The sequence below is a fragment of the Chionomys nivalis genome, chromosome X, assembly GCF_950005125.1.
Source record: "Chionomys nivalis chromosome X, mChiNiv1.1, whole genome shotgun sequence".
In the NCBI taxonomy this organism is placed as follows: domain Eukaryota; kingdom Metazoa; phylum Chordata; class Mammalia; order Rodentia; family Cricetidae; genus Chionomys; species Chionomys nivalis.
Genome location: NC_080112.1, coordinates 1,012,145 through 1,039,513, shown reverse-complemented (window position 1 = coordinate 1,039,513; position 27,369 = coordinate 1,012,145). Strand labels below are relative to the sequence as shown.

Below are 27,369 nucleotides of genomic sequence, written 5' to 3'. Positions count from 1 at the left end.
AAAGGTGTGTACTATAACACCTTAAACTCAGAGATATCTGTCTGTCTCTGCCTCCCAGGCATTGGGATTAAAGGTGTGTGCTACCAGACCTTGAAGTCACAGAGGTCAATCTACCTCTGCCTCCCAAGTGTTGGGATTAAAAGTGTGTACCACCACACCCAACTACTCTCTTTCTTTCTTTTTTACTTTAAGATCTTTTAGCCTTTAGCCTGCATGTATTTTTAACACACTGTAAACCATTTAGAGGTTTCCTTTGTCTTTGAATCTCTCTTTATTGTATATTTCTCTTTTTCTGACTACATGAGTCTTTAATTTGCTAAGCAGTATGGAGAGGATTAAAGCTGTGGCTTTGATGGCTGGATCCAGCCCATTTCTTAGCTTTCTGAGATTTCAGCCTCGTGGCTGATGTACCTGCTATAGCCATGTTTATAGCCACAACTCTATGGCGTTTCAAGGTCCATGCCAGCAAGCAAGTTGTAACAGTGTATCCACAAACAACAGTCAAATGCTGTTTCTGTAGTCAGACCTCCTGCCTCAAAGAGTCAGAGTCTGCCCTGGCAGGACAGCCCAGAAAGCTGACAGTTTAAAACAGCATAGCTTTTTTCCTGCTATAGCTGAAAACCAAAGAGCATGTGTTCAGCTTTTCAACAACACCATTTAAGTGTTTCGTGGCAGAACCTCTTAAAAGAGCTGCAAAGTTTTGCGACTAAAGCTGAGCCAGGAAGCCTCTCTTAAATGAGAGTGCTTGGTTGCCTCTAGCAAGCAGAGCAGATCTGAGAAATTTCTGCTACCAAGAAGCCATGCTTTATTCTTTTCCAAGCTTTCTCAGGCTTTCTATGAATGCAGTTATCCAAATGTTGGCCACGCTGTGACATGTGGGTCAGATGTTGTGCACCATTCTGCAACATGGGGTCTTGCTTGTTGGGGTTTCTGTCCCACCTGGTACCCCACATCCAGCAAGCCCCAAAGAAACTCACGCAGAGATCTCCATAAGTTATAAAACTGATTGGCCCATTAGCTCAGGCTTCTTATTAGCTCTTGTAGCTTATATTAACCCATTATCCTTATCTATGTTAGCCACATGACTCGGTACCTTTCTCAGCAGGGTATGTCACATCCTGCTTCTTCAGTGGTCTGGGAAGGACTGGGGGAATGGGCTTCCTCCTTCCCAGAATTCTCCTGTTCTCATCGCTCTGCCTCTACTTCCTGTCTGGCTGACCCACCTATACTTCCTGCCTGGCCAGTCAGCGTTTATTTAAAACACTATTGACAGAATGCAGACAATTCTCCCACACCATCCTTCCCTGGCTACTCTCTAGGGTCTGGAATGCCATCTGGGAGCCTTGGTATCCTTTGAAGCTTGGATTTTTCTAATTTGGTTTGATTTGGTCTGATTCAGATTATTGTGTCAGTAGAGTGGCTTATTGGGGTACAGAAACTTTATAGGAACCCCTATGTTCAAATCTTTCTGAAATGATGAAGCTCTGTCTTTAAGCCACATTGCCTATAGCCTCAGTGAATTCCAGCAGGCTATCAAAGAATATGGGTTACAGAAACTGCACAATATATTAAAAAGAGGAAATTGGAACATAATCCCACTACTAGCTGAGGAACGATGGCCATTTAAAAAGGTACTGGGAGAGGGAGAGTCACCTTTTCTAAAATTACGAGAGCACTGGGAGCCTGACCACACCCAGGACAGGCTCCATGACTATCTGGACAGTACAAACTAGACTTGATAGGGAAAGAAGAAAAAAAGTAAGTAATTTCAGAGTTGTGTTAGAAGGGATGGGAGCATGAAGAGGGTAGTAAGGAGGGAGTTGGGGGAATATGTTCAAAATACATTATATGATGTCCTTAAAGAATTAATAAAATTATTGTAAAAGACACAAATAAACCTCTTATTTAACCAGGATAGCAGGTGCTAATTAAAATGCATAGAGAAGGCAACCAGGGCTAATAGCTAAAGGAAAGGCCTTTTTAAAAATATAATCTTATCTTCTACATTTATCAAGACTCTGGAACTCTCAAGCTGGATTTATCACTTTCTCAGTTAAGGGGCATTTTGGAAAAAAAAAAGCTCCCCAAAATACTCACTACTCACTTGAGTTCTTGGGACAGTAAACACATAAGTGACCTAAAATACCTGTTCAAATGAGCAGATGAGTAGAAGTTTTACTGCTTGTTCATTCCTCATCAAAAAGTCATATGGTATTATTGTTTGTCTTTGGTTCTGGCTTTTTATTTCTATCTTTCTATGGTATTCAAGATGAAAACTTATTATCATGGATCCTGAGTATGCCCAAGATAGAATACAAAATAATTGTTGTATCTATGAACTCTAGCACTTCTAGTGCTTTTGGGTTTCCATAGTAGGCATACATTCTTCAAAGGGATGGTTAGAATCAATCACAACAGTACAATAGGTTTGTCTTCCATCTCAAACATGGTTGGTGAATAGTATATTTTCCAATGACCTGTTAATATAGCTCAACATCAAAAGGGACCCAGAAAGAACTTTGAAAAGGAGGAGATCTTAATAACCTTAAAAATTTATTCTAGGTTATAATGAGGAGCAGAAGGAGAGAGAACATGAACAAGGAAGTCAGGACCATGAGGGGTGCACCCAACCACTGAGACAGTGGGGCCGATCTATTGGGAGCTCACCAAGGCCAGCTGGACTGCTACTGAAAAAACATGGGATAAAACTGGACTCTCTGAATGTGGCGGACAATGAGAGCTGACGAGAGGTCAAGGAGAATGGCACGGGAACTTCCATCTGGCGATGGATCGAGAGAGAGACAGAGACCCAATTTGGATCAACCGTCTGAGCTCTTAAGGTCCAAATGAGGAGCAGAAGGAGGGAGAACATGAGCAAGAAAATCAGGACCACGAGGCGTGCACCCACCCACTGTGACAGTGGAACTGATCTATTGGGAGCTCTCCAAGGCCAGCTGGACTGGGACTGAATAAGCATGGGTTGAAACTGGACTCTCTGAACATGGCGGACAATGAAGGCTGATGAGAAGCCAAGGACAATGGCACTAGGTTTCGATCCTAATACATGAACTGGCTTTGCGGGAGCTTAGCCTGTTTGGATGCTCACCTTCCTGGGCCTGTATGGAAGTGGGAGGACCTTGGTCTTCCTGTAGGGCAGGGAATTTGGACTGCTCTTCAGTATCGAGAGGGAGGGGGAATGGACTGGGGGGAGGAGAAGAGGAGTGGGGATGGGGGAGGGGAGTGGGGGGAGGGGGCAATATGTGGGAGGAGGGGGAGGGAAATGGGAAACGGGGAGCAGTTGGAAATTTTAATTAATTAAAAAAGAATAAAAAAAAAGAAAGAAAAAAAAATTATTCTAAGTATCCATCTTGGTACCTACCGACCATTTGTCTCTAACTTCAGTACCTGGAACACAACTCCCCACTTCTAGAAATGTACAGCCACGGCCATCTATTTGTTATGTTATGACTAACTGAATTTTGGCTCCTGTAACCTGCTTATGCAGACATTCAGGTTGCCTTGACTACCTAATCTTGGCAGAGTAAAACAGCTTTTGGCTTGCCTGTGCCAATAGTCAAGGTCCTTTTGTGGTTTTTGACTTTTAAAATCCTTCACTTGTCTTCCCTCTCACGAAAATCTCATTTGGTTCAGGGATTGTTGTCCTTCTAGCAGCAATCAAATTTTTAATTATAATTGTATTGAGCTTATAGTCTTTTCCTAGGGATCAGGAGCTCCATAACAGACAAACAACACAGTCACATAGAAACTTTTTAAAAACCTTCCCTTTCTAGTACGACTCTGCCAACAACTAAAAATAATAGATATCAAGATGGATACTTTTGAACCTTGGTGTATGAATGGTTTCAACAAAAAGCTATTTAAGCCAGCTAGTACCCTTATGCTATGAACAACAAAATCATACTCACTAGACTTATCTTAGATGATCCATATCTAAGATGAATCTCTCCTGACATATCAAAACATTATTGTCACCACTGGTGTGATAGCTCTAATCAGTAAAGCACTTGCCATGGAAGAATGAGGATTTGAGTTTGAATCCCTAATGCCCACATAAAAAGCAAGGTATAATGGGACATACTTGTAATCTCAGCACTAGAGAGATGAAAATAGTCAGATCCTCGTGCTCTCTGGCCAGCCAGCCTGGTCTAATTAGTAAGTCACGGGTCCTAATGTTCCAAAAAGAAAAAAAGATAGAAAGGAAGAAGAAAGAAAGAAAGAAAGAAAGAAAGAAAGAAAGAAAGAAAGAAAGAAAGGGAGGAAGGACAAAAGGAAGGAGGGGAGGAATGAAGTAAGGGGGAAAAGAAGGAAGGAAGGAAAGAAGGAATAAAAGTGTAAAACACTCAAGGAGGAACACACAAGTTTGATCACTGCCATCCACAAACATTGCATATGCATACACCAAACCACACACACCATTATTGTCTCTAGCATGAATAATAAAAACCCAGAGACAGATATTGGAGTTGAACCTGAAGATGAGAAAAGCAAAGCAGCCAAGCCACTAGAGAGTTCTTACCTCTATGAAATCTTAAGACTGAAAGAGAGCAAGTTCCTGTCTCACCATGTTTTATATTCCTATCTAGTGCTGGGATTAAATACATGTACCACCAGCCTCTATGGCTAACTAGTGTGGCAGCTGAGATTAAAGGGGTGTACCATTACTGCCTGACCTGTATGACTGTTTTGCATTCTGTTCTTCTGGAAAGTTTTATTTATTAAAATAAAAATGAAATATCAATACATTTCTTATTTTTATCTAAAATAAAAAGAAAACTATAACCAATATTAGAAAAACTATATACAATAAGTACAATAACTATATACAATATATACAGGCAATAAATACATCAACAGTGTTTAGTCCATTTGCACATGACAAAGAGAAATTACTCCATATCTATCCTATCTTTGTGAGTCCAAAGACTTCTAACCTAATTTACTGTTTATCATAACTTGCTTTCTGCAACTGGTAAATAAGGAAAACTATAACTATAATGATCTAGTCTTCAACTCCTTCAGAGACACAAGAAGGAAATAATATTAACTGAGTAAGCAGGAAGTGCAAGCAAGCAACTTCCAAAAAATGTGAGAAATGACAGAAACAGCTGACTGCCTGGACAGTCACTCAAAGTTCCTCTGCAACATTGAGCAACCATCTTTGGCCTACAGGCCTAGCATACTCAGTAGCCTTTTCTGTGAAGTAGGGTATTCTGGAGGAGTGTCCCTCCTTGTCCTGACAATGTTTGACACTCTCTTTTGTGTCCTGCTTATACAATTAGGACAGCATACTATCAGCAGTCAAGGCAAGGGCATTTTCTTGCCCAGTAGCTTACTTTTGCAACAGAGAAAGTAAACTCCATGTGAAGTTTCTTTGATGCCCATTATCTTCTTTGAAGTATATTGGTGCTGACAGGAGCAGACATGTGTCATTGTAATAAAAAAGAACCTATGCTGATATTCGAGATAATCATCAGTGTGATAATGGGGCAAGTCCAGTTCAGGCATGCTCCCCTCTGCTGCCCAAGGACCTAGCTGGGGACATCCCCATGGACACCTGGGATCCCCTCTAGAGCCAAGTTTCTTGTCAAACCTAAAATGGCTCCCTTAATGTAGATATCTTCTTCCCAGCTCCTATATCTACCCTTCCTCCATCTCCACCCTCCCATTCCCCCAAGCTCTCCCCAGTCTTTCCCGGTTCCCTTCTCTCTCCCCCTCTCCCCTTCCCCCACCCCCATGCCTACACCCACCCCATGCTCCCAACTTTTGCCCAGCAATCTTGTTTGCTTCCAGTTTCTAGGAGGATCTATATATGCTTTTCTTTGGGTTCACCTTGTTATTTGGCCTCTCTAGGCTTGTGAACTATAGGCTTAATGTCCTTTGTTTATGGTTAGAGTCCACTAATGAGTGAGTACATACCATATTCATCTTTTTGGGTCTGAGTTATCTCACTCAGGATAGTGTTTTCTATTTCTGTCCATTTGCATGCAAAATTCAAGATGTCATTGTTCTTTTTACCACTGAGTAGTACTCTAATGTATAGATGTGCCACAGTTTCTTTATCCATTCTTCCATTGAGGGGCATTTAGGTTGTTTCCAGGTTCTGGCTATCACAAATAGTGCTGCTATGAACATAGTTGAACAAACGCTTTTGTAGTATGATTGGGCATCTCTTGGATATTTTCCCAAGAGTGGTATTGCTGGATCCTGAGGTAGGTTGATTCCCAATTTCCTGAGAAACCGCCACACTGATTTCCAAAGTGGTTGCACAAGTTTGCATTCCCACCAGCAATGGATGAGTGTTCCCCTTACTTCACATCCTCTCCAGCATAGGCTATCGTTGGTGTTTTTGATTTTAGCCATTCTGACAGGTGTAAGATGGTATCTCAAAGTTGTTTTGATTTGCATTTCCCTGATCACTAAGGAGGTTGAGCATGACCTTAAGTGTTTTTTGGCCATTCGAACTTCATCTGCTGAGAATTCTCTTTTCAGTTCAGTACCCATTTTTTGAATTGGGTTAATTGGAATTTTCATGTCCAGTTTCTTGAGTTCTTTATATATTTTGGAGATTAGACCTTTATCTGATGCGGGGTTGGTGAAGATCTCTTCATCTGGTGACAGATGGAGATAGAGACAGAGATCCTCATCAGAGCAACAGACTGAGCTCCCAAGGTCCAGATGAAGAGCAGAAGAAGGGAGAATATGAGCAAGGATGTCAGGACCGTGAAGGGTTGGTCCACCCACTGAGACAGTGTGCCTGATCTAATGGGAGTTCACCAAATCCACTGGACCAGGACTGAACGAGCATGTGGTTAAACTGGACTCTCTGAATGTGGCTGACAATGGGAGCTGACTGAGAAGCCATTGATAAAGGTACTGGGACTTGTTTCTACTGCATGCACTGGCTTTTTGGGACCCTAGTCTATTTGGATGCATACCTTCCTAGACTGGGATGGAGTGGGGAGAGCCTTGGACTTCCCACAGGGCAGGGTTCCCTGCCCTCTCTTAAGGAGGGAGGGGGAGGAAGGAAGGAGAGTGGGGAGTGGGAGGGGAATAGGAGGAAGGGAGGAAGTATAAATTTTTGAGTGGAAAAATTAAAGAATGATGTGGGAGTGTCATATATCAATCTGTTGATTTCATTGGTTAAGTAATAAAGAAACTGCTTGGCCCTCATAGGTTAAAACATAGGTGGGTGGAGTAAACAGAACAGAATGCTGGGAGGAAGAGGAAGTGAGCTCAGACTCAACAGCTCTGCTCTCTGGAGCAGACGCCATGCTCCCCTCTCCCCGGCAGACGCAATAAAGCTCCAACCCAGGATGGACGTAGGCTAGAATCTTCCCGGTAAGCGCACCTTGGGGTGCTACACACATGAATAGAAATGGGCCAAGCAGTGTTTAAAAGAATACAGTTTGTGTGTCATTATTTTGGGGCATAAGCTAGCTAGGCAGCCATGAGCCGGGCTGTGGGAAGAGGCCCACAGCTCCTACTACATACATACATTTCTATTCTTGTTCAAAGAATTGTAATTATATAACTCATTTAACAATGTGATACAAATTTCTAGTCCTTGAAAATTATTACCAAAAGTTTAGGATAATAAGGAAATGCAGGTTAGTAATCACCTGTTATAATCAAACTTGCAGTCACATTAAGTATGCTTTTACAGTCAAACAAAGATATATTTTAGATAGATAAGTCATCTTCTAATACTTTAGAGATATACAGAATATGGCATTTAAAATGTTTTAATAGCATAGGTTCTTTTTGTAGTTTTCTTTTGTAGTAGGAGCTGCGGGCCTGCTTTTCGTCCTGCCCGGCTCCTGCACGGCTAGCTTTACACCAGAAATAATAACACACAAACTATATTCTTTTAAACACTGCTTGGCCCATTTCTATTCATGTGTGTAGCACCCCAAGGTGCGCTTACGGGGAAGATTCTAGCCTACATCCATCCTGGGTCAGAGCTTCATCGCATCTACTCTGGAGAGGAGAGCATGGCGTCTGCTCCAAAGAGCAGAGCTGTCGAGTCTGAGCTCACTTCCTCTTCCTCCCAGCATTCTGTTCTGTTTACTCCACCCACCTATGTTTTAACCTACGAGGGCCAAGCAGTTTCTTTATTACTTAACCAATGAAATCAACAGATTGATATATGACACTCCCACATCATATGTATAGTATGTTCTAACAAAATTAATCTCAAATTTGTATCAATATACAAAATTGGCATAAAATATAAAAAAATCCATCCAATTTAAAACATTTTTTTTTAATTTAAAACATTTAAAACTAGTAGTTGCTCTTTAAAAGTAGATTCAATAATCTACCTTTTTATCTTATCAAATCTACATTTGCTCTTTTTACTTTTCAGAGCAGATTCAATAATCTATTCTTTTATCTTATCATATTTATATCCCCATTTTCTTTTCAAAAAAAGAAATCTACATCTAATCTTTTGTTCAATTTTTCTTCTGACTGTAATGAATAACAACTTTTAACCAAACATCCAAAACAATGACAAGTACCCACAACCCATTGAACAACCAAAAGCTCTCTCTATATAATATCTTATAAATATATATCTATATATCTATCTTATAAATTTGATAACTTAAGAAAATTTGTCAAAAAGTCAATATAAAACCAAAGGATTATGAGATTAGTGGTAATATAATACTTATTAAATATTTTAAATATTTGTTTTTCTTCTGTTCTATATCAGGTGGCATGATATGAGACAGAGACTTTGGATTTCACTTTAATAAACAAGCTTGAATTTAGAGAAGGAAAGAGCCACACCCCCAAAGCCAACTTTAATCTTTAATTGGATTGGGACTATAAAAAGACCACTTGCATTATATGTATCTAGAATTGGGACGATTAATGAAATTTTATTCTGTTGGAAATGTGGTATACCAATAGGCCAATTTACTCTTTTTCTTTAGATATTTTTTTCTGGATGATTTGTCTTTTTCATCAGAGGTCTCATTTGTCCAGTGGTCTTCAGATTCCTTAACAGGCATAAATGAATCTAGGGTGTTTTAAAAAATGTTTTTAATTTTTATTTATCTTTGTTCTCTGTGAATATGTATGTGATTTCTATGTGTAAGCATGGGTATTCTCTTGTCTTTGCCTCCCATCTCCCCTCCCTGGGATTATGGACATGTGCTATTGTGCTCAACTTTACACATGTTCTGAGGAGTTCAACTCAGATCCACACACTTGCAAAACAACCACTTTTACCCACCAAACCTTCTTCACAGTTGTGAATCTAGTTTTTGATGAAAAAAAGAAGATGTCAAGATTTGGCTGAGTAGAAGTATTGTTTGTGACAGCCATCTACTCAACTATTTGCATTCAAGTAACATGGGTATGTCATTGCAAGTAAGTATGATTAACTTTGTCATACTTGAAAATATAATGAAGCCTTTACTCAAGTATCAAGCTTTCCAAACATGTGACTTATTTACATCTATATTATTTACATCTTCAATTAAAATTAATAAGAAAGGACTTCAGTCACAGTTTCTCCTTATAAAACTTTTATTAATGCCAGAAATGAAATAGTAATAGTGAAACAAAATTGAAAACTCGGTGTCATTGTGAGTACAGAAATGAGATGAACAGGGGGTACTAAATAAAATCATTAAGAAGAGGAATGTTTGTAGGGCTTCTTTAGTTTGGACACTGAACTACATGTCATGATGATTCAGTTGATTCCATCTCTATAGTGAAGCAACTACAGATAGGTTTTTGTGCCTTTATAGGCAGGCTGTGTGTGCCTCAGGCCTTCTTCTTCCCTAAGGAAAGCTTAACTCCTCACTAGTCCTGGATTTGCGACTTTCCCAACTTTCAGGTTGAAGGCCTCCTGTTCCCCATCCTGCACTAGGGATAAAATGGAAAGGAGCTACAGAAAACAGTAAAATTGATATCAGCACTGTCCTATTTAATTGGCTCCTAGAGTTCTCAGGAAGGTGTCCACTGCTGTGGCCTCTCCTATCATTCCTACAACAAACCAAACCAAGTACTGGATTAGAAACACAGCCCTCATATATATACAAAAAAACCGATTTAGATGGCATCACTTTGTCTCAGTGGTAGCTTTCTTAGGAGCATTTGCTGTCTCCAGCTTACAAATTTCTTGTACTTTGTTGTATTGTGCTCTTATGCAGGCTTCCTTCAGCAATTTCATCAAAGCAGGGCATAATTGTATACATCCTGAAAATGATGTCATCTTTCACTTTGTAAAATAGTGCCTATTTAGGGCACTCTTGTTTTTAATGTATCTAAAAGGGTTGTATTACTTATGTGCTAATATTGAAAATACATTCTTAGAAATGTTTTGTAAATAAGATAAATTTGAATATTGAGTGAAATTCCCTGCTGGCAACTTCAGCTGTAACTTCTATCTTCATCTTCGTGTGGCTCTTGACCCTTAGGGTTATAGTTTTTCTGCACTAGCTTTTTCCAGAATTTGAACAAAGGGTTCAAATACAAGTATCTCACATCTGGGAAAGCTCTGCTCCTGTCTATGAGAATTGACAGTCTGCAGTCCTGGATTCCTGCTTGGGATTTCTGTGATTGTCAGTTACAAGAAAAAGAGGGAACTTCCTCACAGGCTTTAGCCTATGTGTTGTGGTTTGGGGTTGGATATGAGGTCCAAGTGTACTAAGGTCCTTGAATTTGTTTAAAGTACTTGACACTTTCCCTATTTTTCCACACTGAAAAAAAAAGTTGTATACACAAAATTCTGTTTTGAAGACCAAAGTGATTTCTTGTATGATATGAAAAAATATTTTGTCATTTATTTTCATTTGAGGCAGTGTAAAATGTTGACACCCGATGTCAAAGTCTACAACTTCTCTGTCTACACTGATCCTCATAGAACTGGCTGCCTATTTGATCCATCTTCATATATAAGAAGCAATGGCCAGGATGAAGTGGCAGAGCTGGAACTGTTAATTTCCCAGTTCAGTTATATCTTCTCTCTGTAAGTGATCTGAAAGATCAGAAAGAAAATTCACTAACACGCCATTCCCAACTGAGACCTTTGTTTTGGGTTCCTCAGCCTCCAGAACCACAAAGGAAACAGCTGAATTTTCAATCTCAGGACTTAAGTCATTTTTCAAGTGGAGGAGAAAAACAGTCAGAAAACCCAAGAATAGAACTCTTTGTTAAATTTGAAACTGCAGTCAGGATGCAAAATAAACAAACAAATTAATTAATAAGCAGATAAATGCATTAATAGATAGATAATTTTTTCTGGTCATTTCTATCACTTAAAAGCTTTAGTCCCTATAGGGAAACCAACAACAATGTATATATTCCCTGAGGTGCTAAAAATTTCTCTGCCAGCATCTATCAGCTTATAAAGCAAAGAAAAATGTTTATTGAATATGAGACTATGGTCAAGAATAGATTTCAGACTGACCACCAGGAGGTACTATAGCATTGTACAGAGTTCCTTACTGGAAATGTTTCCGTTTCAAATACCAAAAGCAGCAGTGCAGATCACCATGAAAAGGTGAGGTAATAGCTCATCTTATGTCTGCAGGTATTTCCTACAGGTCACCAAGACTGACTCAGTTGTTGGATTTCACCAGACTTCTCAGCAGTAATATAATGCAGAAGAATAGCACTACCATTGATAGTCTGGACAACTATAAGCCCAATGTTGTGCCTCAATTCTGTGAGTGATTTTGGTCAATATGTTTACTCTCCTGTTTCTTGGTTTTCTTCAAAGTGAAAGCAATAGTCTCTGCCATGTCTTGTTTCTGAAGTCTTAGAAGATAGGAAAAGATACATACAAAAGCACGCTGGGCAAAAGGCAACAGTGTCAGAATAGCGAACTAGCGCTACTATTGTCATCTAATATGCTCATCATGGAGCCTTTACTGAGGAGTTACACTTCAACTTTTGCCATCCCCTAATATCTACACAGATTCACTACCCATCACTGGAATTGTGTTGTCTTGGGAATAGAAATGCCTGAATTGATGAAGTCTTTGGTGTAAATACTTTATATGTACCTGCCACCATTGCTAGATTTGATCTCCTCAACTACGTCTTCAGTGGTTGTGACAAGACCAGCTCCAAGACCCCTTTGCTAGGGTAATTTATTATTATAATCTAAGTGTAGAGGACAGGATTTCAGATACTGAAGGCAAATTACGTCATCCTGTTGGTACTAGCTCCAAATACTCTATTTTGACAAAAGTTTAACAGGGTATTTGGAAGAACATTTTTGTAATCTTTTGCTGTTGTTGTTCCTACTTTGCCTGAATGAATGTCACTTTTTTACCTCTCCACCTGTGGCTGTAGCATTCTCTTTCTCTTTCTCTCTGACTATGGAATCAATGTCAAGTATCCCTGAGGCTGGAAAAATGAACATTTGCTGCAGGCTCTGGTGTTGGGGACTGGACTCCCTGAACTCAGTGCATAGGCTTTCTTCTAAAAGTTTTTACCAAGACTCCCCAGAACACACATTTTTCTTGGTTTTGCCCTATACTGGCCATTGGTATATTTTTTGAATGAAAAAACTGCAAACATACTCCCAAACTTCCCTGCTGCACAATTTGCCCAAGCCCACACCTCTCACACTTTGGATTGCCTCTCATCGGTCCACTCCTGCTTGGTGCTCTGGAGAGCTTGTGTCTTCTGCTCATCCACTTGGACATAGTCTACTCTCTGCTCTTCTGAAAGAAGTTTCTGAAGGGGGAGAACAAGAAGGCTTTAATTTCATCTTAATTTAAATGTTCTTTGGCAGATTACATTTGCTTCCTCTCCTCCCTATAGAAACTTGACACTATATGTGTATTAAGTTTGTAAGCATTTCTTTAGTTGTTTTATTTGCTTAGATCAATAGGATCTAAGTGGAAGTGATTTATTCTGACACTAAGTAGAAGCATCCTGAAACTCAGTCTTTTTTCCCCCACAGTTTTCCCAATAGCCTTTTAATCTGATTCTACATCATCTTTCCAAGTCACATTCACCGGCATTTGTCTGAATGCCTAATATAATTTCTGTACTATCTGTTAAGATTCTTCATGATCCATAGACTACTACTGATTTCTCTTTGAAAAATAAAAAATTGTAGCTCCAGCAATATCTTAGCATCCCAAACACCTGTAGATGTATATCAGAGAGGTGGTACACATGGCAGCGCACATGCACTTTCTGCTTTAACTGAAGAAAGCTAGAATCTTTACAATGAGCTTGACCTGCTACTTTTCTCATTGCTGTAACCAAAATCTGATAAGAAGTCACTTAAGGGAAAAAGAAGGAATTATTTGGGCTCACTGTTAGAGGGGAGACAGGCTTTTATGGGTGGAGAAGGCATGACAGCAGGTATGTGAAGCAGATGATAACCTTACTCCCACATTCAGTTAGCAGAAAGCATTGAATGCCAGCATTGAGTTCTATTTCATTCATTCCATTGCCCCCAGGGAATGGTCCTGCCCAGAGTTCAGTTAAGATGGGTCAGCCAGCATCTGTTAACCTGATCAGCTTGTTTTCTCCTTTTTAATCAGTTAGGGACCTAGCCCATGGGACGCGCCACTCATTTCTGAGTAGGTCTTCTGTCTCCAGCTAAAACTCTGGAGAACTCCCACTCAGACACCTCCATAGAGGGCTATCTTCTAGCTGAAACTCAGTCTTCTCTCTTTTTTCCCTCTGACAATAGCCCTGGATTGAAAGGTTGTCTGCAAGACAAAGAACCTGGCCTATAAAAGTCTTTGTCAGGAGTGATAGCTAAATGTTACTTTGTTTCTGTAAGCACCTGAAATTGTCTGCTTTGAGTGGCTAGCTTACTCAAACTGACAAATGTATCTCCTGTATTGTTTCTCTCACTCATCTCACTTCAATGCCAGAACAGTGTTTGGGAATGTAAAGAGACACACAAATGGAATCATTCTATACATTCTGTTCAATAGGTTGCTTTTTATCATCAAACAATACATTCTTAGTGTGGATCATGACCATCCCTTGCTCACATACCATCATCATGAAGCTGTCAAATGTGTGATATAAGTTAATAGCTACTCACTTATTAACCACTCAATTCTCATAGTCCTTGATGTATGTGGCATTATTTCTGATTCCTACTGTATAGAGAAGAATACTACCCAATGGAGTTGAAACTGCATTCAAGGGCATTCACTGAGATCCACTTCAACTTAGAGCTCCTTTCACCATTCCTTAAGAACTAGACAGACTAAGCCATTACTTGTTCCCTAAACAAACTCTTCCTATGCCTCAAGAACCTGTATGTGCCTCACCCTCATCTCTGCCTAGGGACTTCTTCTATAATTTCTATGGCCCCAAATTTGGAGAGCATGAATATTACATGTATCTACACACAGGCACCTAGAGAAAATATCCTAAAGAAAACATACTGGGATTTAATTCTTTCTGAGGGTCAGGATTAAGGTTAATTTTAGCATTTTGATTATAGACATCTTCTAAGATCTAAAGATAATACACATGTTTGATCATTAGAAAAATCTCCAGCAGTGGGATCAGAACCTGTCCATGGCACACGAGCTGGCTTTTTGGAACCCATTCCCCATGCAGGGATGCCTTGCCAAATCTTGACGCAGGAGGAGTTTGGTCCTGCATCGACTTGATATGCCATGCTTTGTTAACTCTCATAGGAATGGAGAAGGAGTGGATGGGAGGGGGGAGTTGACGAGAGGTGGGGCAAGGGTACAGGAAGAGAGGAGGGAGGGGAAACTGTGATTGGTATATAAAATAAAAAAAAAAGAAGAAAAAGAAAAATCTAAGCAAAAATGAAATCACCTGGGAATCTTTCCTACCTGCTGCACAGGGGCTGGTGATGCTGAATTGAAGTCCAGGGCCAAATAATCCAGGCTGAATTTCTTTGTCCAATTAAGAGCACTACTACTCATGGAATTGACTGCTCTATATTCTTCCTAGGAACCAACATCACAAGACTGAGATCAATAATGAATAGTTAGGGTGCATGTGGGGGAAAAAAGGCTAGTATGGGCTTCATCCAAACAGCTGCTGCCAGATCATAAAAGGGTGATCTGGGGCCTGCACATTTGAGTAAGAGTTGACATTTCAGCCAGGCATGGTGGCGCATGGCTTTAATTCCAACAGTAAGGAGTCAGAGACATGTGGATCACTGTGAGTTTGAGGACAGCCTGGTCTACAGAGTGAGTTCCAGGATAGCCAGAACAGTTACACAGAGAAACCCTGTCTTGAAACAAGCAAATAAGTTGACATTTCATATACAGTACCATAAGGTGTTAGAGGCACTTGCTGCCATGTCTAGGTTTTTAAAATGATTTAATTTTTTATGTGCATTATTGTGAAGGTGTAGGATCCCCTGGAATGGGATTTACAGATAGTTGTGACTTGCCATGTGGGTGGTGGGAATTGAATCTGGGTCCTCCGGAAGAACAGCCAGGGCTTTTAACCACTGAGCCATATCTCCAGACCCCATGTCCAGATTTTTAATGAGGGTTCTGGGGATCTGAAATCAGATCCTCTTGGCAGGAACTTCTAATTTGTTAATGTTCTTTATTAAGATAATAGATATTCCTGGCTTGACATTTTAATAGCTCATCTTACTGAGTATTGATAATAATACAGTTTTTAAAATGTTTCTCCTTCTAGCACTGTTGTAGAATATTAGTTTAAGATGTATTACATTTGATTATGCTATGGAAGATTTGTTTTAATGATGCAAAAATGTGCTGCATTCTTTTATGTTGTATTTGTTAAACTCTGTGAAGTTGTGTTACTTTGCTTGTCCAAAACACCTGACTGGTCTAATAAAGAGCTGAAAGCCAAGAGCAAGGCAGGAGAAAGAAACAGGTTGGGCTGGCAGGCAGAGAGAATAAATAGGATAAATTTGGGAAGAAAGGATCAATGATCGAGGGGCAAGAGTGAAAGAAAGAGGGAGGATTCTGGGGGCCAGTCGCCCGGCCACACAGCTAGGCATGGCTTAAGAAGAAAAAAAAGGGTGGGGGTATATAGAATACAGAAAGATAAAAGCCCAGTGACAAAAGATAGAAGGGAAAACTTGAGCCAAGAAAAGCTGCCCTCTCTTAAGAAAAGGGGAAGGGGATGGTGTGGGGGGAGTGGGAGAGAAGTGGGAGGAGGGGAGAAAGTGGGAATTTTAATTGGTATTATTTTTAAAGTAATAAAAATTAAAAAAAAACAACAAAAAGAAAAAATAAAAGAAAAATCTTATCCACATAAAAGCCTGTAGAAGTTCCCAAAGTTTAGGGAAAAGATGATAGAGTGAAAAGGCAACTCAGAGAACTGGGAAAAGATCTATAAATTATAATTATGCATTTGATAAGGGTTAATGTTCATAACATAGAAGAAACACCTGAAACTCAGTAACAAAAACTAATAAAAGAAGATAACAAAATGGTAAACAAGTACATTAAAGATATATAATGTCATTATTAATTTGGAAAAGACAAATGAAAACCACAGGGACAACCCACTTCATATTGATTAGGGTAATTATTATAAAAAGGGGGAGAATAAAAATGTTAAGATGTGGAGAAATTTGAAATCTTTGGGTTTTGCTAGTGGGAATGTAAAATAGCACGGTCATTGTAGAAGACAATTTTGGTGTTTCCTTAAAACATAGAATGTATGTATATGGTTCAACAATTCCACCTGTAGGCAAATACTCAAAAGATTTGAGAAAGCAGGTGCTCAGATATATTTTTGCATCTGATGTTTACAGTATCATTATTCACAACAGCCCAAAGTTGGAAACAACCTACATGTCCACCAAACAATAAGTGGACAAAGAAAATATAGTATGCTCTTATTAAATAATATTCACACACATTACATATATGAATATTAAAAACAATATGCTAAATGAAAGACATGTACAAAAGAATATTGTATGCTTCCACTTTTTAAACATTAGTTTGTGTGTGCACACACAGGCCACAACACGCAGTTGGCTGCCTCCATATTGGAAGAAGACTCAGGTCATAACAGTTGTTGGTCAGTCTCTTTATCTGTTGAGCCATCTTAACAGCGCTAGCCTTACTTTTATAAAGGACCTAGAATATAAAGATGTAAAATAGAACAGAAGTTACCAGGGACTTGGGGAAAGTGAACAGGGAGTGAGTTTTTATTGGGCACAGAGTTTGTGTTTGAAATGATAAAAATAGCCTGGAAATGAACAGTGGTGAAGTATAAGTTACATAGTTAATCATATACTCCAAAATGGTTAAAATGGCAATTTTTGTGCTACATGTATTTTACTATAAAATATTGTATATTAAATAATATAAAATGTTTATAACTGTTCTACTTGGCCCTGGATTTGAAAGAGTCCAAATGTTCCTCAGTGGGTGAGTGGGTAAACAAAATGTGGAAAATCCATACAAGGGAATGTTACTCAGCAATGAATCAGTAGTGACATGTGTATCAATTTGGATGAATTTCAGATCATATTTTGAGTAAATTAAGCCAGACTCAAAAGTATTGTATGATTCTCTCTATGTAACATTCTTGACAATCCAAAATGATAGTTATAAAGAATAGATCAGTTGATACCAGGAGTTTAGAGTGGCAGTATGGTATAAAAAGCATAAAGAGATAGAATGAGTGAATATCTGGGATTGATGGCACCATGTTCAGTATTCTCTCTCTCTCTCTCTCTCTCTCTCTCTCTCTCTCTCTCTCTCTCTCTCTCTCTCTCTCTCTCTCTCTCTCTCTCTTCCCTCCCTCCCTTCTTCCCTCCCTCCCTCTTTCCCATCTATCTGTCTATCTAAATTCATCTATCTCTATATACCCAAACTCAGAGAACTGCAAACCAAGAAAAACTGTACCAGGGACCCCCACAACTTCCTTATTTGATTAAAATCCAAAGTGGTTGTAAGTCATCATGTTAGCTGTGACTATCATATTGGGCAATTAATTGTGTGGCACAAGGCATAAACAAGTCATTTCAAAGTATATTGTAAACTGAAGTTAAAACAAATGCAGCTGAATGAGGTAAGACACCCCCTTCACCTTTTTCACATAGTACTTTGCTCACATCTACCATCAACCAGTATTGCCCGCTCTTCAACTTCTGTGTCATATTGTTCAGTGATACACATTCATTGACAGCCTATACACATTTATGCAAGTAATCAATATTTAACTGTGTTGTTTATGAAATTACCAGTCTTACTGTCTCAAATATCAGAAGCAAACTGCTGGTGTCTGGAATAACTTTACACTTGCTTCCATAATGTTTTAGGTTCACTTCCCTTTTCTGTTCTCCAGAGACAGAGCACAGCTGTTCAGGATCCTTTACAGGAATATTTTCTTCTAGAAGTTTCCCAAGGGCTATTACTAAGTGTAAGAAATATTGGGAAGAACACAGCAGATTTATAGATGAGTCACTTCCCACCTGCATATAGTTAAGTGAATCACAGCACAACTTTTATCAAATAAGACAAAATGAAGCAGTCAGCTGTTACTGTCCTAGAGGTAATCCACTTTAGACTTTTATCTTTATATAATATTTTAATACATCCTTTGAAAATTTCATAATGCACACAATGTACTTTAATTGCCTTGTCTCCTCATACATAGGAGGATAAGATTCTCTTCTTAAGAGTATATATCAGTGTCTTGAACATCATCCTGGCTTAGCAGGATGGAGAAGATCTCTTCAAAACCTAATTCTCTCTGGAATTTCCCGTTTCAATTTTGTGAATAAATACAGTTCTAGCTAAAGAATCCACATTAAGAGAATAGGGCAACAGGACAAAAAGGAGATATTAGCACTTTTGAACTGTGAATGGCTAATCAAAGGACAAACATGTAACATCTTTACACACTCAAGTCTACAGAAAGACCCTAAAAGACAAATCTTCAGAAAGTTCAGAGGCAGGTGTTTTTATAAAATAAAGCCTCCAAGAAGCTTGTTTTCACAGCCTGGACTTTGGACATTTAGAGAATTACAAACCCACTGGAATCATACAGAACATCACAGTTTTCTGAAAAAAGAATTGGCTACCATTTCTATTTTCCATAACACAGACTTTAGGTCCTAGGTTCTCATGAAATAATGTGGACTTCAAATGGTATAAAAAGCTGAATACTGCAAGAAAGAAAACCAACTTCAAGGGAGCTGAGGAGTGACTCTGAAGATAAAATGCTTTGCACTCAAATGTTAGGGTCTCAGTTCAGATCTCCAGAACTCACATAAAATATAGGCATGATTACATACATCTATATTTCAGGTACAGGGTTGAGAGAAGACAGATGAATCCCTGGAATTCTCTGACCAAGCAGCCTAGCAAATCAGTGAGCTTTGGGTTTAATGAGAGACCCTATCCTAAGATTAAGGGAAAAAAATGGTAAGGCGAAGAGAGATAATGGAAGACTCCTGATGTCAACCTTTGGCCCTCACATGTATGTGCATACACATGTGCACACGCATCAATATGCACATATGCATACACATATACTACACACATGCACACCCTTACAATACACTTTTAAAAAGAAAAAAGTAAATTAGCTTCAAATTAATTTGCTCCCAATCTAACAAACAGGTGACCTGGTTTTACAATCAAGTGTGCTTTATAACTGCACAGAGACTTCTGAGGAATGTGCTTTTATCATAACGAACTCTCAAGATTAGAGATTTGGAGAGGAAAAAGAACATAAAAATACAAGATTACCATTTGGATGTAGCTTTCTTCTTCTTCTTTGGAAGAAGGAGTGGCAAAAAATCTTGCAGAATTAATACCATTTCTTTGTGAAGAGAGAAAGCTGGTTCGATTGCTAAGACCAAAAAAATACAGATGAGGTCAGTGCAATGTCTTACAGCTGCTGTGAAACATAGCCAGGAACAGACACAGCCCTGTGGGGTTTGAGTCCTCCCCATCCAGACATAGCTTCCTTTTGGCCCAAACAATTCTTGAAGAAGACACTTCCCAGTAGCCCTCTCCCACCCTGGAACAAATGCTTCCCAACTATTTTTTTCCTAAGCCCATCATATAGCACATATAAATACATCTTATTTAGTAAACAACAACAAATTAAGAAAAATGCTTCAAAGTAATAAAGCTGACTGACAGAATAAAAAAATATTCCAAAGTAAAATCTAAACAAAAAACCAACCAGACGACAACAACCCTCCCCTTCCTTGGGGTCTTTTTGCTTCCAAAGTAGCCAGAAGAATGAAAGTGTACTCATTCATCTGAAAGGACAAGAAAGACAGTATATTAATTTCTGACTTCCTTCTGAGACAGAATAACAGGCTATGTGTCTCTATAGTTCAGCCTGGAAATGAAGCTCTCTGCAGAATTCTGCTTTACAAAGTTAGCATGTCTGCATGGGTATGGTGGTGCATCCCTTTACCTTTAATCCCAGAACTTAGGAAGCAGAAAAAGGCAGATTTATGTGAGTTCAATGCCTTCATAGTCTACATAGTGAACACCAGGCCAACCAGTGCTACATAGAGAGACCCTACCTCAAAAAAGTTATCATGTCCTGTGGCATTTATCATGAGCTAGGAAAATGAAGTTTATAGAAGGTAAAATGAACAGGCACAGGTGTGTTAAGGTTTGTGTACCTAGCCCATAAGCAATCTCATTTTCTCTGAAAGTTCTTTTCTCAGATACAATTCATAAACTTGGAATTCTCTAGTTAGTAGTGCTATCTGTGCACTACTTTATTCCAATCTGACAGAATCCCTTAATTTTGTCTCCCTTGGAAGTCTGTATTAGGATTATAAAAATAGTCCATCTTTGTTGGTTCTGGAATTGAAGCATGTAAGCAAGCTTGGAGTCTGTAATCAATAATACTGGACAACTTGACTACTTCTAGAATCAACTAAAACACAAGCAGCTGGGCACAACTGTGAGGGATGTTCCTTATTCTATCATTTGAGGTGAGAAAACCCACCCTAAATCTGGGCCACACCTTCTGATGGCAGCTCACATAAAAAGATGTGGAAGAAAGCTTTTGCTTTTTTACTGCTTGCCTTCACTCTCATTAGCAAGTTCATCTATCCTGATGCTTAGGCATTCCTTCACTGGTGTTAGAACATATTTCTTTAGGATTCTAATGGAGACTAAAGACCAGGATCTCTCGGAGAATTCCCTGGGACTCCAGCACCAGATTAGAACTTTTGAGACATCTAGCATCATAGACTGAACAACTACTGTATTCCTGGCCTTCCCATTGGGAGATAACCATTGTTGAACTACTCAGACCACATCCTGTAAAGCACTTTAACAAATTCTCTTTTGATATATACATATTTGTTCTATCAATTCTATTTCTTTGGAAAACCCTGACTAATACAGAGCAGGATCATGCAACAAAGAAAAGAGCTCTTCAGAGAACAGGTACAGAAGGAAGAGAGAGACGTTCCCAACACTGCTATTTCCAGGCTTCAGATTCCAGAAGAACCCAGTCACCTACCCTCCTTTGTGGTCTAGAAACCACTCATGGTTCTTGATCACAAGACCAACTCCTCCTTTGGCTCCCTTAAGCAAGATGAAATGAGTTTCAACTACAAGAGATCTAAGATTTGAGGCTTACCAAGGCACAGTGTGAGTCCTGGTTAGAGATGTGTGTTCTCGGATGGTGGAAAGGTTTCTCAGGTCCAAGGGAGGTGGCCGTACTAAAAAACAGTACAGGTATTCGGTATAGTTAGTACTCAGGAATTTTAAGCAGGGAATTTAAAGATTATAAAAGCTATCATAATCCTCTTTCTTTACATGCCAAATTAGAATATACTAACAGAAATTACTGATGATGAGTGAGAATCTTAACATTCCATTCTTGCCTGGCTCCCTGGGGATAAGGACAACTATTGAATAAATGGTCTCATAGTATACCTTTAGTCAACAAACATGTATATTGGGAACTCAGTCATGAATCACAATGGAAACCAAACTGGAAACACAGTATTAACCCAATACACAGAAATCTGTAACCTCAGGAAGATCAATGTATTCCAGACACTCTACATGTCTAAGAAGGAGAAGTTATCACCAGGTTCTAAGGGTCCTCTCACCTAAATATTCTTCCTCATGTTGTTCCCTAGTTACTCACCTTCACATCTCAGTTCAATGGACCCTTTTTTGGTGGTCTTCTCTAGCTTCCAGACAGTGCCAGATCCCTCACCACAGGCCTCATGCTTTTGTTTGCTTATGCTACATGCATTCCCCTCACAGTTTATAATGAAACGACAACTGTGATTATTTGACTGTAGTTTAGAATGTGACCCCAGATGGCATGGTTTCCTTTTGGTTTGCTCAAGGAAGCAGCCTCCATACTTAGTACTTGCCTCAGTGGCCTATCTGGCTGCTTTGATATCGATTTCCTCCACTAAACTACATGAGAAGAAAACCATGCTGACAGAGACCTTCTTGCTGCCAAATTGTTTTGATGTCTCAGTGATTAAGAGCACTTACTGCTCTTCCAGAGGATCCAGTTCTGTTCCCAGCACCTACATGGTAGTTCAAACTGTCTGTAACTACAATTCCAGGGGATTTGATGCTCCCTTATGGCATCTGTGGGCATCGAATGCATGTGGGTCACAGAGATAAAAGCAGGCAAAATACCCACATACATAAAAGAATTTTAAAAAATAAAAAGAATTCACTTTGATCTGTTTTTCTCTTTCTTTTTCTTATCCTTGTATGTCTATGATGCTTAGCAGATCAGAAGGGCTGCCTGGGAGTAGTAACACAGGAGCTAAAGGTTGCACAGTGAACACAGTAGTCATGTGGTTTACAGTTGAAGTCTTTCCGTACCACTACCCCTGCTGACATGTGGTATGGACAGAGCAATAAGTTATAAAATGAACTTGAGTATGAAGGACATTAAGGAATTGCTGTCAAAGACTATGTATAGTAGGCTGCCTTCCAGAGGACTAGCATTATACATTCAAAAGCTATTTAAATGAGATATTTTGTGGCTTCCATTATGATTCTCACCACTTACTCCTGGGATTTCATTATGGAAATTAAGCAAAAAATGAGCCCTCTGGTATAAACTTGGATTTGTAGGTTGCGTTTTCAGAGCCTGATTGAGTACCTTTAGGTTCCCTGGCTCTTTTTATCATAACATCTTGGAACATAAGGTACCTCCAACATCCTAATTCTTCCCCATTTCTTTCTAATACTCTTTTTTTTTTCTTTTTCTTTTTTCGAGACAGGGTTTCTATGTAACAATCCTTGATCTCCTGGAACTCACTTTGTAGACCAGGCTAGCCTCAAACTCACTGAGATCTGCCTGCCTCTGCCATCCAAGTGCTGAATTAAAGGTGTGTGCCAACACTGCCTGACTCTTTCTAATAAGGAAGGAGCTTGCCCTCCTACCCAACACAACAATCCTAGTCAAATGCCTTACATTTCCTCTGGGGCTTGAGATCTCTGTTCACTGGAGGTGGCTCCAAATCTGCAGGTAACTCGGGTAGCATGCTTGAGTTCATTGGAATGTAGTCATCTTGGCTATAATGGGGCCTCAGACTAGAAACAGTGCCTTTGGGGCTCATGGGCACATAGCTTTCTTCAACAGTGAGTGAAGCTGTGGGATACATTGGCGAAAACTTACATGGCTGCAAGACAGAATAAGTATAGGTTGGAAACTATAGACCACAAATGCAAACTGATACTAGTAGGCGCTATAGCTGTGCATTCAGTTTCAGTTCCAAATTACCCCCAAAGTAACTCTGAATTTTCTAGTGAAAACTGGACAAGCACCTAGTCAAAATTATGTGTCTGAATCCACATGAGAATAGATAACTCTCCAAGATCTGAAGCTAGGACGCTAAAGGTTTTGAATTAGTGATTTGCTCTGTGGTAGATAATTATGATTATCAACTTGGCTGGATTTGGGATTCCTCGGAGATACATTTTTGGGAGTATTTCTAGAGAGGTTTAACTGAAAAGGGAGATCCCACTCTGAATGTATACAGTACCAACCTCCTTGAATCTTGGAATCCTGAACTGAATAAACCATGAAGCAAAATGAACCTTTCTCTTAAGTGGCTTTGGTCAAGTACATTTTTCATAGCAACGAGCAAAATAACAATACATGCTTCAAGTATAATACAGTGCTTTAATAGTGATCTAAATCAGTTCAAATCTTTAGGGGATTACTGAAAGAGTTCTCAGAGATTCAGAGTACTGAATCTCAGAAGACTTAAAGAAAATATCACATATAGGTCAGGTTATTTCTGGTCAAACTGAAACCTAAAGGAACAAAAATGTCAAACTTACCAGATTTAAACTGAGCCGCTTATCCCTGTGTCTCAGGGACTGGCTTTGTACATCCCCTGAAAGACAGAGTCTGGAGTGGTGAGTGCTATAAGACAATATCCATTGAAACTAAAATCCAAGTCTGAATCCTCCCCAGGGCCTATGTCTATAGCTCCGGAGAAGCAGGGACGCATAATACATAATTTCCATACAAAAAGCTTGCTATTAAATGTAGCTGGAAGTCAGAAACCATTCCCCAAGAGATGGAAAATGAGTCCAGATTCTAAAGATACTTATGCTGTGTAATGATTTTGGTTCTCTTCATAAATCAGAAGGAAATACAGCAAGTAATTAACAAGTATTTGCTGAATTTATTTTAGAAATGGTCTGAGCTCTTAAGGTCCAAATGAGGAGCAGAAGGAGGGAGAACATGAGCAAGGAAGTCAGGACCACGAGGGGTGCACCCACCCACTGTGACAGTGGATCTGATTTATTGGGAGCCCACCAAGGCCAGCTGGACTGGGACTGAATAAGCATGGGTTGAAACTGGACTCTCTGAACATGGCGGACAATGAAGGCTGATGAGAAGCCAAGGACAATGGCACTAGGTTTCGATCCTAATACATGAACTGGCTTTGTGGGAGCTTAGCCTGTTTGGACGATCACCTTCCTGGACCTAGATAGAAGTGGGAGGACCTTGGTCTTCCCGCAGGGCAGGGAATTTGTACTGCTCTTCAGTATCGAGAGGGAGGGGGAATGGAGTGGGGGGAGGAGAAGAGGAGTGGGGATAGGGAAAGGGGAGTGGGGGGAGGGGGTAATATTTGGGAGGAGGGGGAGGGAAATGGGAAACAGGGACAGGTGGAAATTTTAATTAAAAAAAATAATAATAATAGTCTTCTGAGCTTGAAGATAGTGGAGATAGACCTGTGAGTTTCAGGAGAAAATGTTTGAAATATCCATTTGTAGTAAGTAAGAAAACAAGTTTAGCATAGAACAACAGCATTGTGTTTGGCATTAAGAACTCAATTGAGCTCTTTTGCAACCATAATCAGATACCCAGGTACGGGCACGGGAAGACAGATATTTGAACTAATCTAGAATCAGAAACTTATTACACAGATGTGGCAATGAAACAAAATTTAGAATAGTTGTTGAACTGAAAGAAGAAATGTCTATAAGGCATATTGAGTACTTCTTAACTCATCAAGGCCAGAATTACTCTAATACAAAGTCAAAGATATTATAAGGAAACTATAGATCAAGATATTTCACAAATATAAAGGCAAACATTCTAAAAATACTAATAAATTTGATTTGATGATGCTTAAGAAAAATTATCTAATATGAACAAGTAGGATTTATAATAGTTATGCAAGTCTGGTTCAACATTTGAAAATCAATCATTATATTCTGCATTATTAAGTTTAAGGCATACTGTGGGGCTTTGACCCCTTTATGAATCTTGAGATTGATGAGTATGTGTAGATGTCATATAGTGGGCAGCAGATTAACACTGGAATGGTGATAATATGAGTAAACAGCATCCTCATGTTAAAAGCCTTGGAAAGAGCCTAAACAATAGGTGTTCAGGCTAAAAGTCCATGCCTTCCCCAAAGAGCCTGTTTAACTATGGTGTAAAATTGGGTCATGTGCATTTTTAATGTGACGTTTTTGCTAAATAAACTTCTGATACTCAGAAAGGGCTAATAAAATTACAAATCATATCCACAGATGAAGAAAAACCATGTGACAAAATCCAATACCCATTCATGATTTTAATAAGAAAAAGAGGGGTTGAACAAATGGCTGAGTGTTTATTTAAGAGCAAATTTTGCTCTTTCAAAGCATCTGAGTTCAGTTTCCAGCTCCCACATCAGTGGCTCATAGGTGCTTGTAACTGCAGTTCCAAGGAGAGTCAATGCCTCTGGCCTCCATAGGTACCTGCACTAACATGTACATAACCAAACACGCAAACATACACATTGTTTAAAGAAAAAGAAATCAAGAAAAGAAGGAAGAAAGAGAGGAAGGAAGAGAGTCTCAGTAAACTAGGAAAAAAGAGGAATGTCCTCAGCTTGGTAAAAAAAAAAAGTTACAGAGCAGGGGATGTAGCTAGTGGAAGAGTGACTGTCTAGCATGCTCAAGGCCATGAGTTTAATCTGTAGTGCTAAAGAAGAAAGGTAATGAGGAACAGAAGGGATGAAGGGAGAGAAGCAGGAGGGAAGGAGGGAGGAGAGAGGAGGGGAAAGGGGAAGATGAAAGGAAGCAAGGGAAAACCTACAAAGAAACCTATAGCTAATGACATAATTAGTGGTAGGAAACTCCAAACATTCCTCTTAAAAATAAGAAAAAAAAATTAAGGATGTTCCCTTTTCACACTGCTTTTTAACATTGTACTATGAGTACTAAAAGATGCAATATGACAAGAAAAGAAAAATATACAGATTAGGAAGGAAGAAATTAAGCTTCTCTTTGTTGCTAGGCATGGTGGTGCATGCCTATAACTCCAGCACTTAGGAGACTAAAGCAGGAGGGTTGCCAAGAGTTCAAGGCCAATCTAGGGTACATGATGAGTTTGAAGTTAGTTTGGGCAATTTAAGACTTCATCTCACAAAAACACCAAAATCCCATCTATGTTTAAATAAGACATGATTAAGAAGACACATTGAAAACAATATTTTTTCTGGAATAATAGGAACTGACACTATCTGATTTCATTATTTATTCTAATGCTATAGTAATCAAGACAGTGTCATACTGAAGGAAAACTCAGTCACTAGCCTAAATTCATTTTATTCCACTCTGACTCTATTTTCCCTTCCTAAATTTTTCCCTCTAACTCCCACTCTTCTTCAGGTACCTTGAATTCTAAGAAGGTCAGGACTAATGAGCAAATGTCATTATAACAAAGGATTGAAAGTATCCCCAAGAAATGATGTGCCTCAAAGAACAGATTACTCCCATGATGTTGTTCCCCAAATGGAGGCAATTTCTCCATGAAGGGAATAGAGACAACACCCTTGAGCAGGAGCGATCATCTCATGGAAACCAGATTGTTTCCTTCAAATTATGGCTGTGATAACAACTTCTCTAAAACCAGAACTGAGATAATGGTTGATCAGATCACCAG

General features: G+C 39.2%; 1 protein-coding gene across 1 annotated transcript in view; it reads right to left on the bottom strand.

Moving 5' to 3' along the window:
• Positions 1-10,731: 10,731 nt before the first annotated feature.
• Gab3 (GRB2 associated binding protein 3) overlaps positions 10,732-27,369 on the bottom strand; it is a 97,580-nt gene continuing 80,942 nt past the window's right edge. The window contains exons 5-11 of the mRNA XM_057760055.1: positions 24,261-24,316; positions 23,389-23,596; positions 21,571-21,652; positions 19,701-19,803; positions 14,829-14,945; positions 12,607-12,723; positions 10,732-11,014 (exon numbers count right to left, since the gene is read on the bottom strand). Of these exons, the coding sequence (XP_057616038.1) occupies positions 12,610-12,723; positions 14,829-14,945; positions 19,701-19,803; positions 21,571-21,652; positions 23,389-23,596; positions 24,261-24,316 (680 nt within the window). The 3' untranslated portion in view covers positions 10,732-11,014; positions 12,607-12,609. The remainder of the gene's footprint in view (positions 11,015-12,606; positions 12,724-14,828; positions 14,946-19,700; positions 19,804-21,570; positions 21,653-23,388; positions 23,597-24,260; positions 24,317-27,369) is intronic.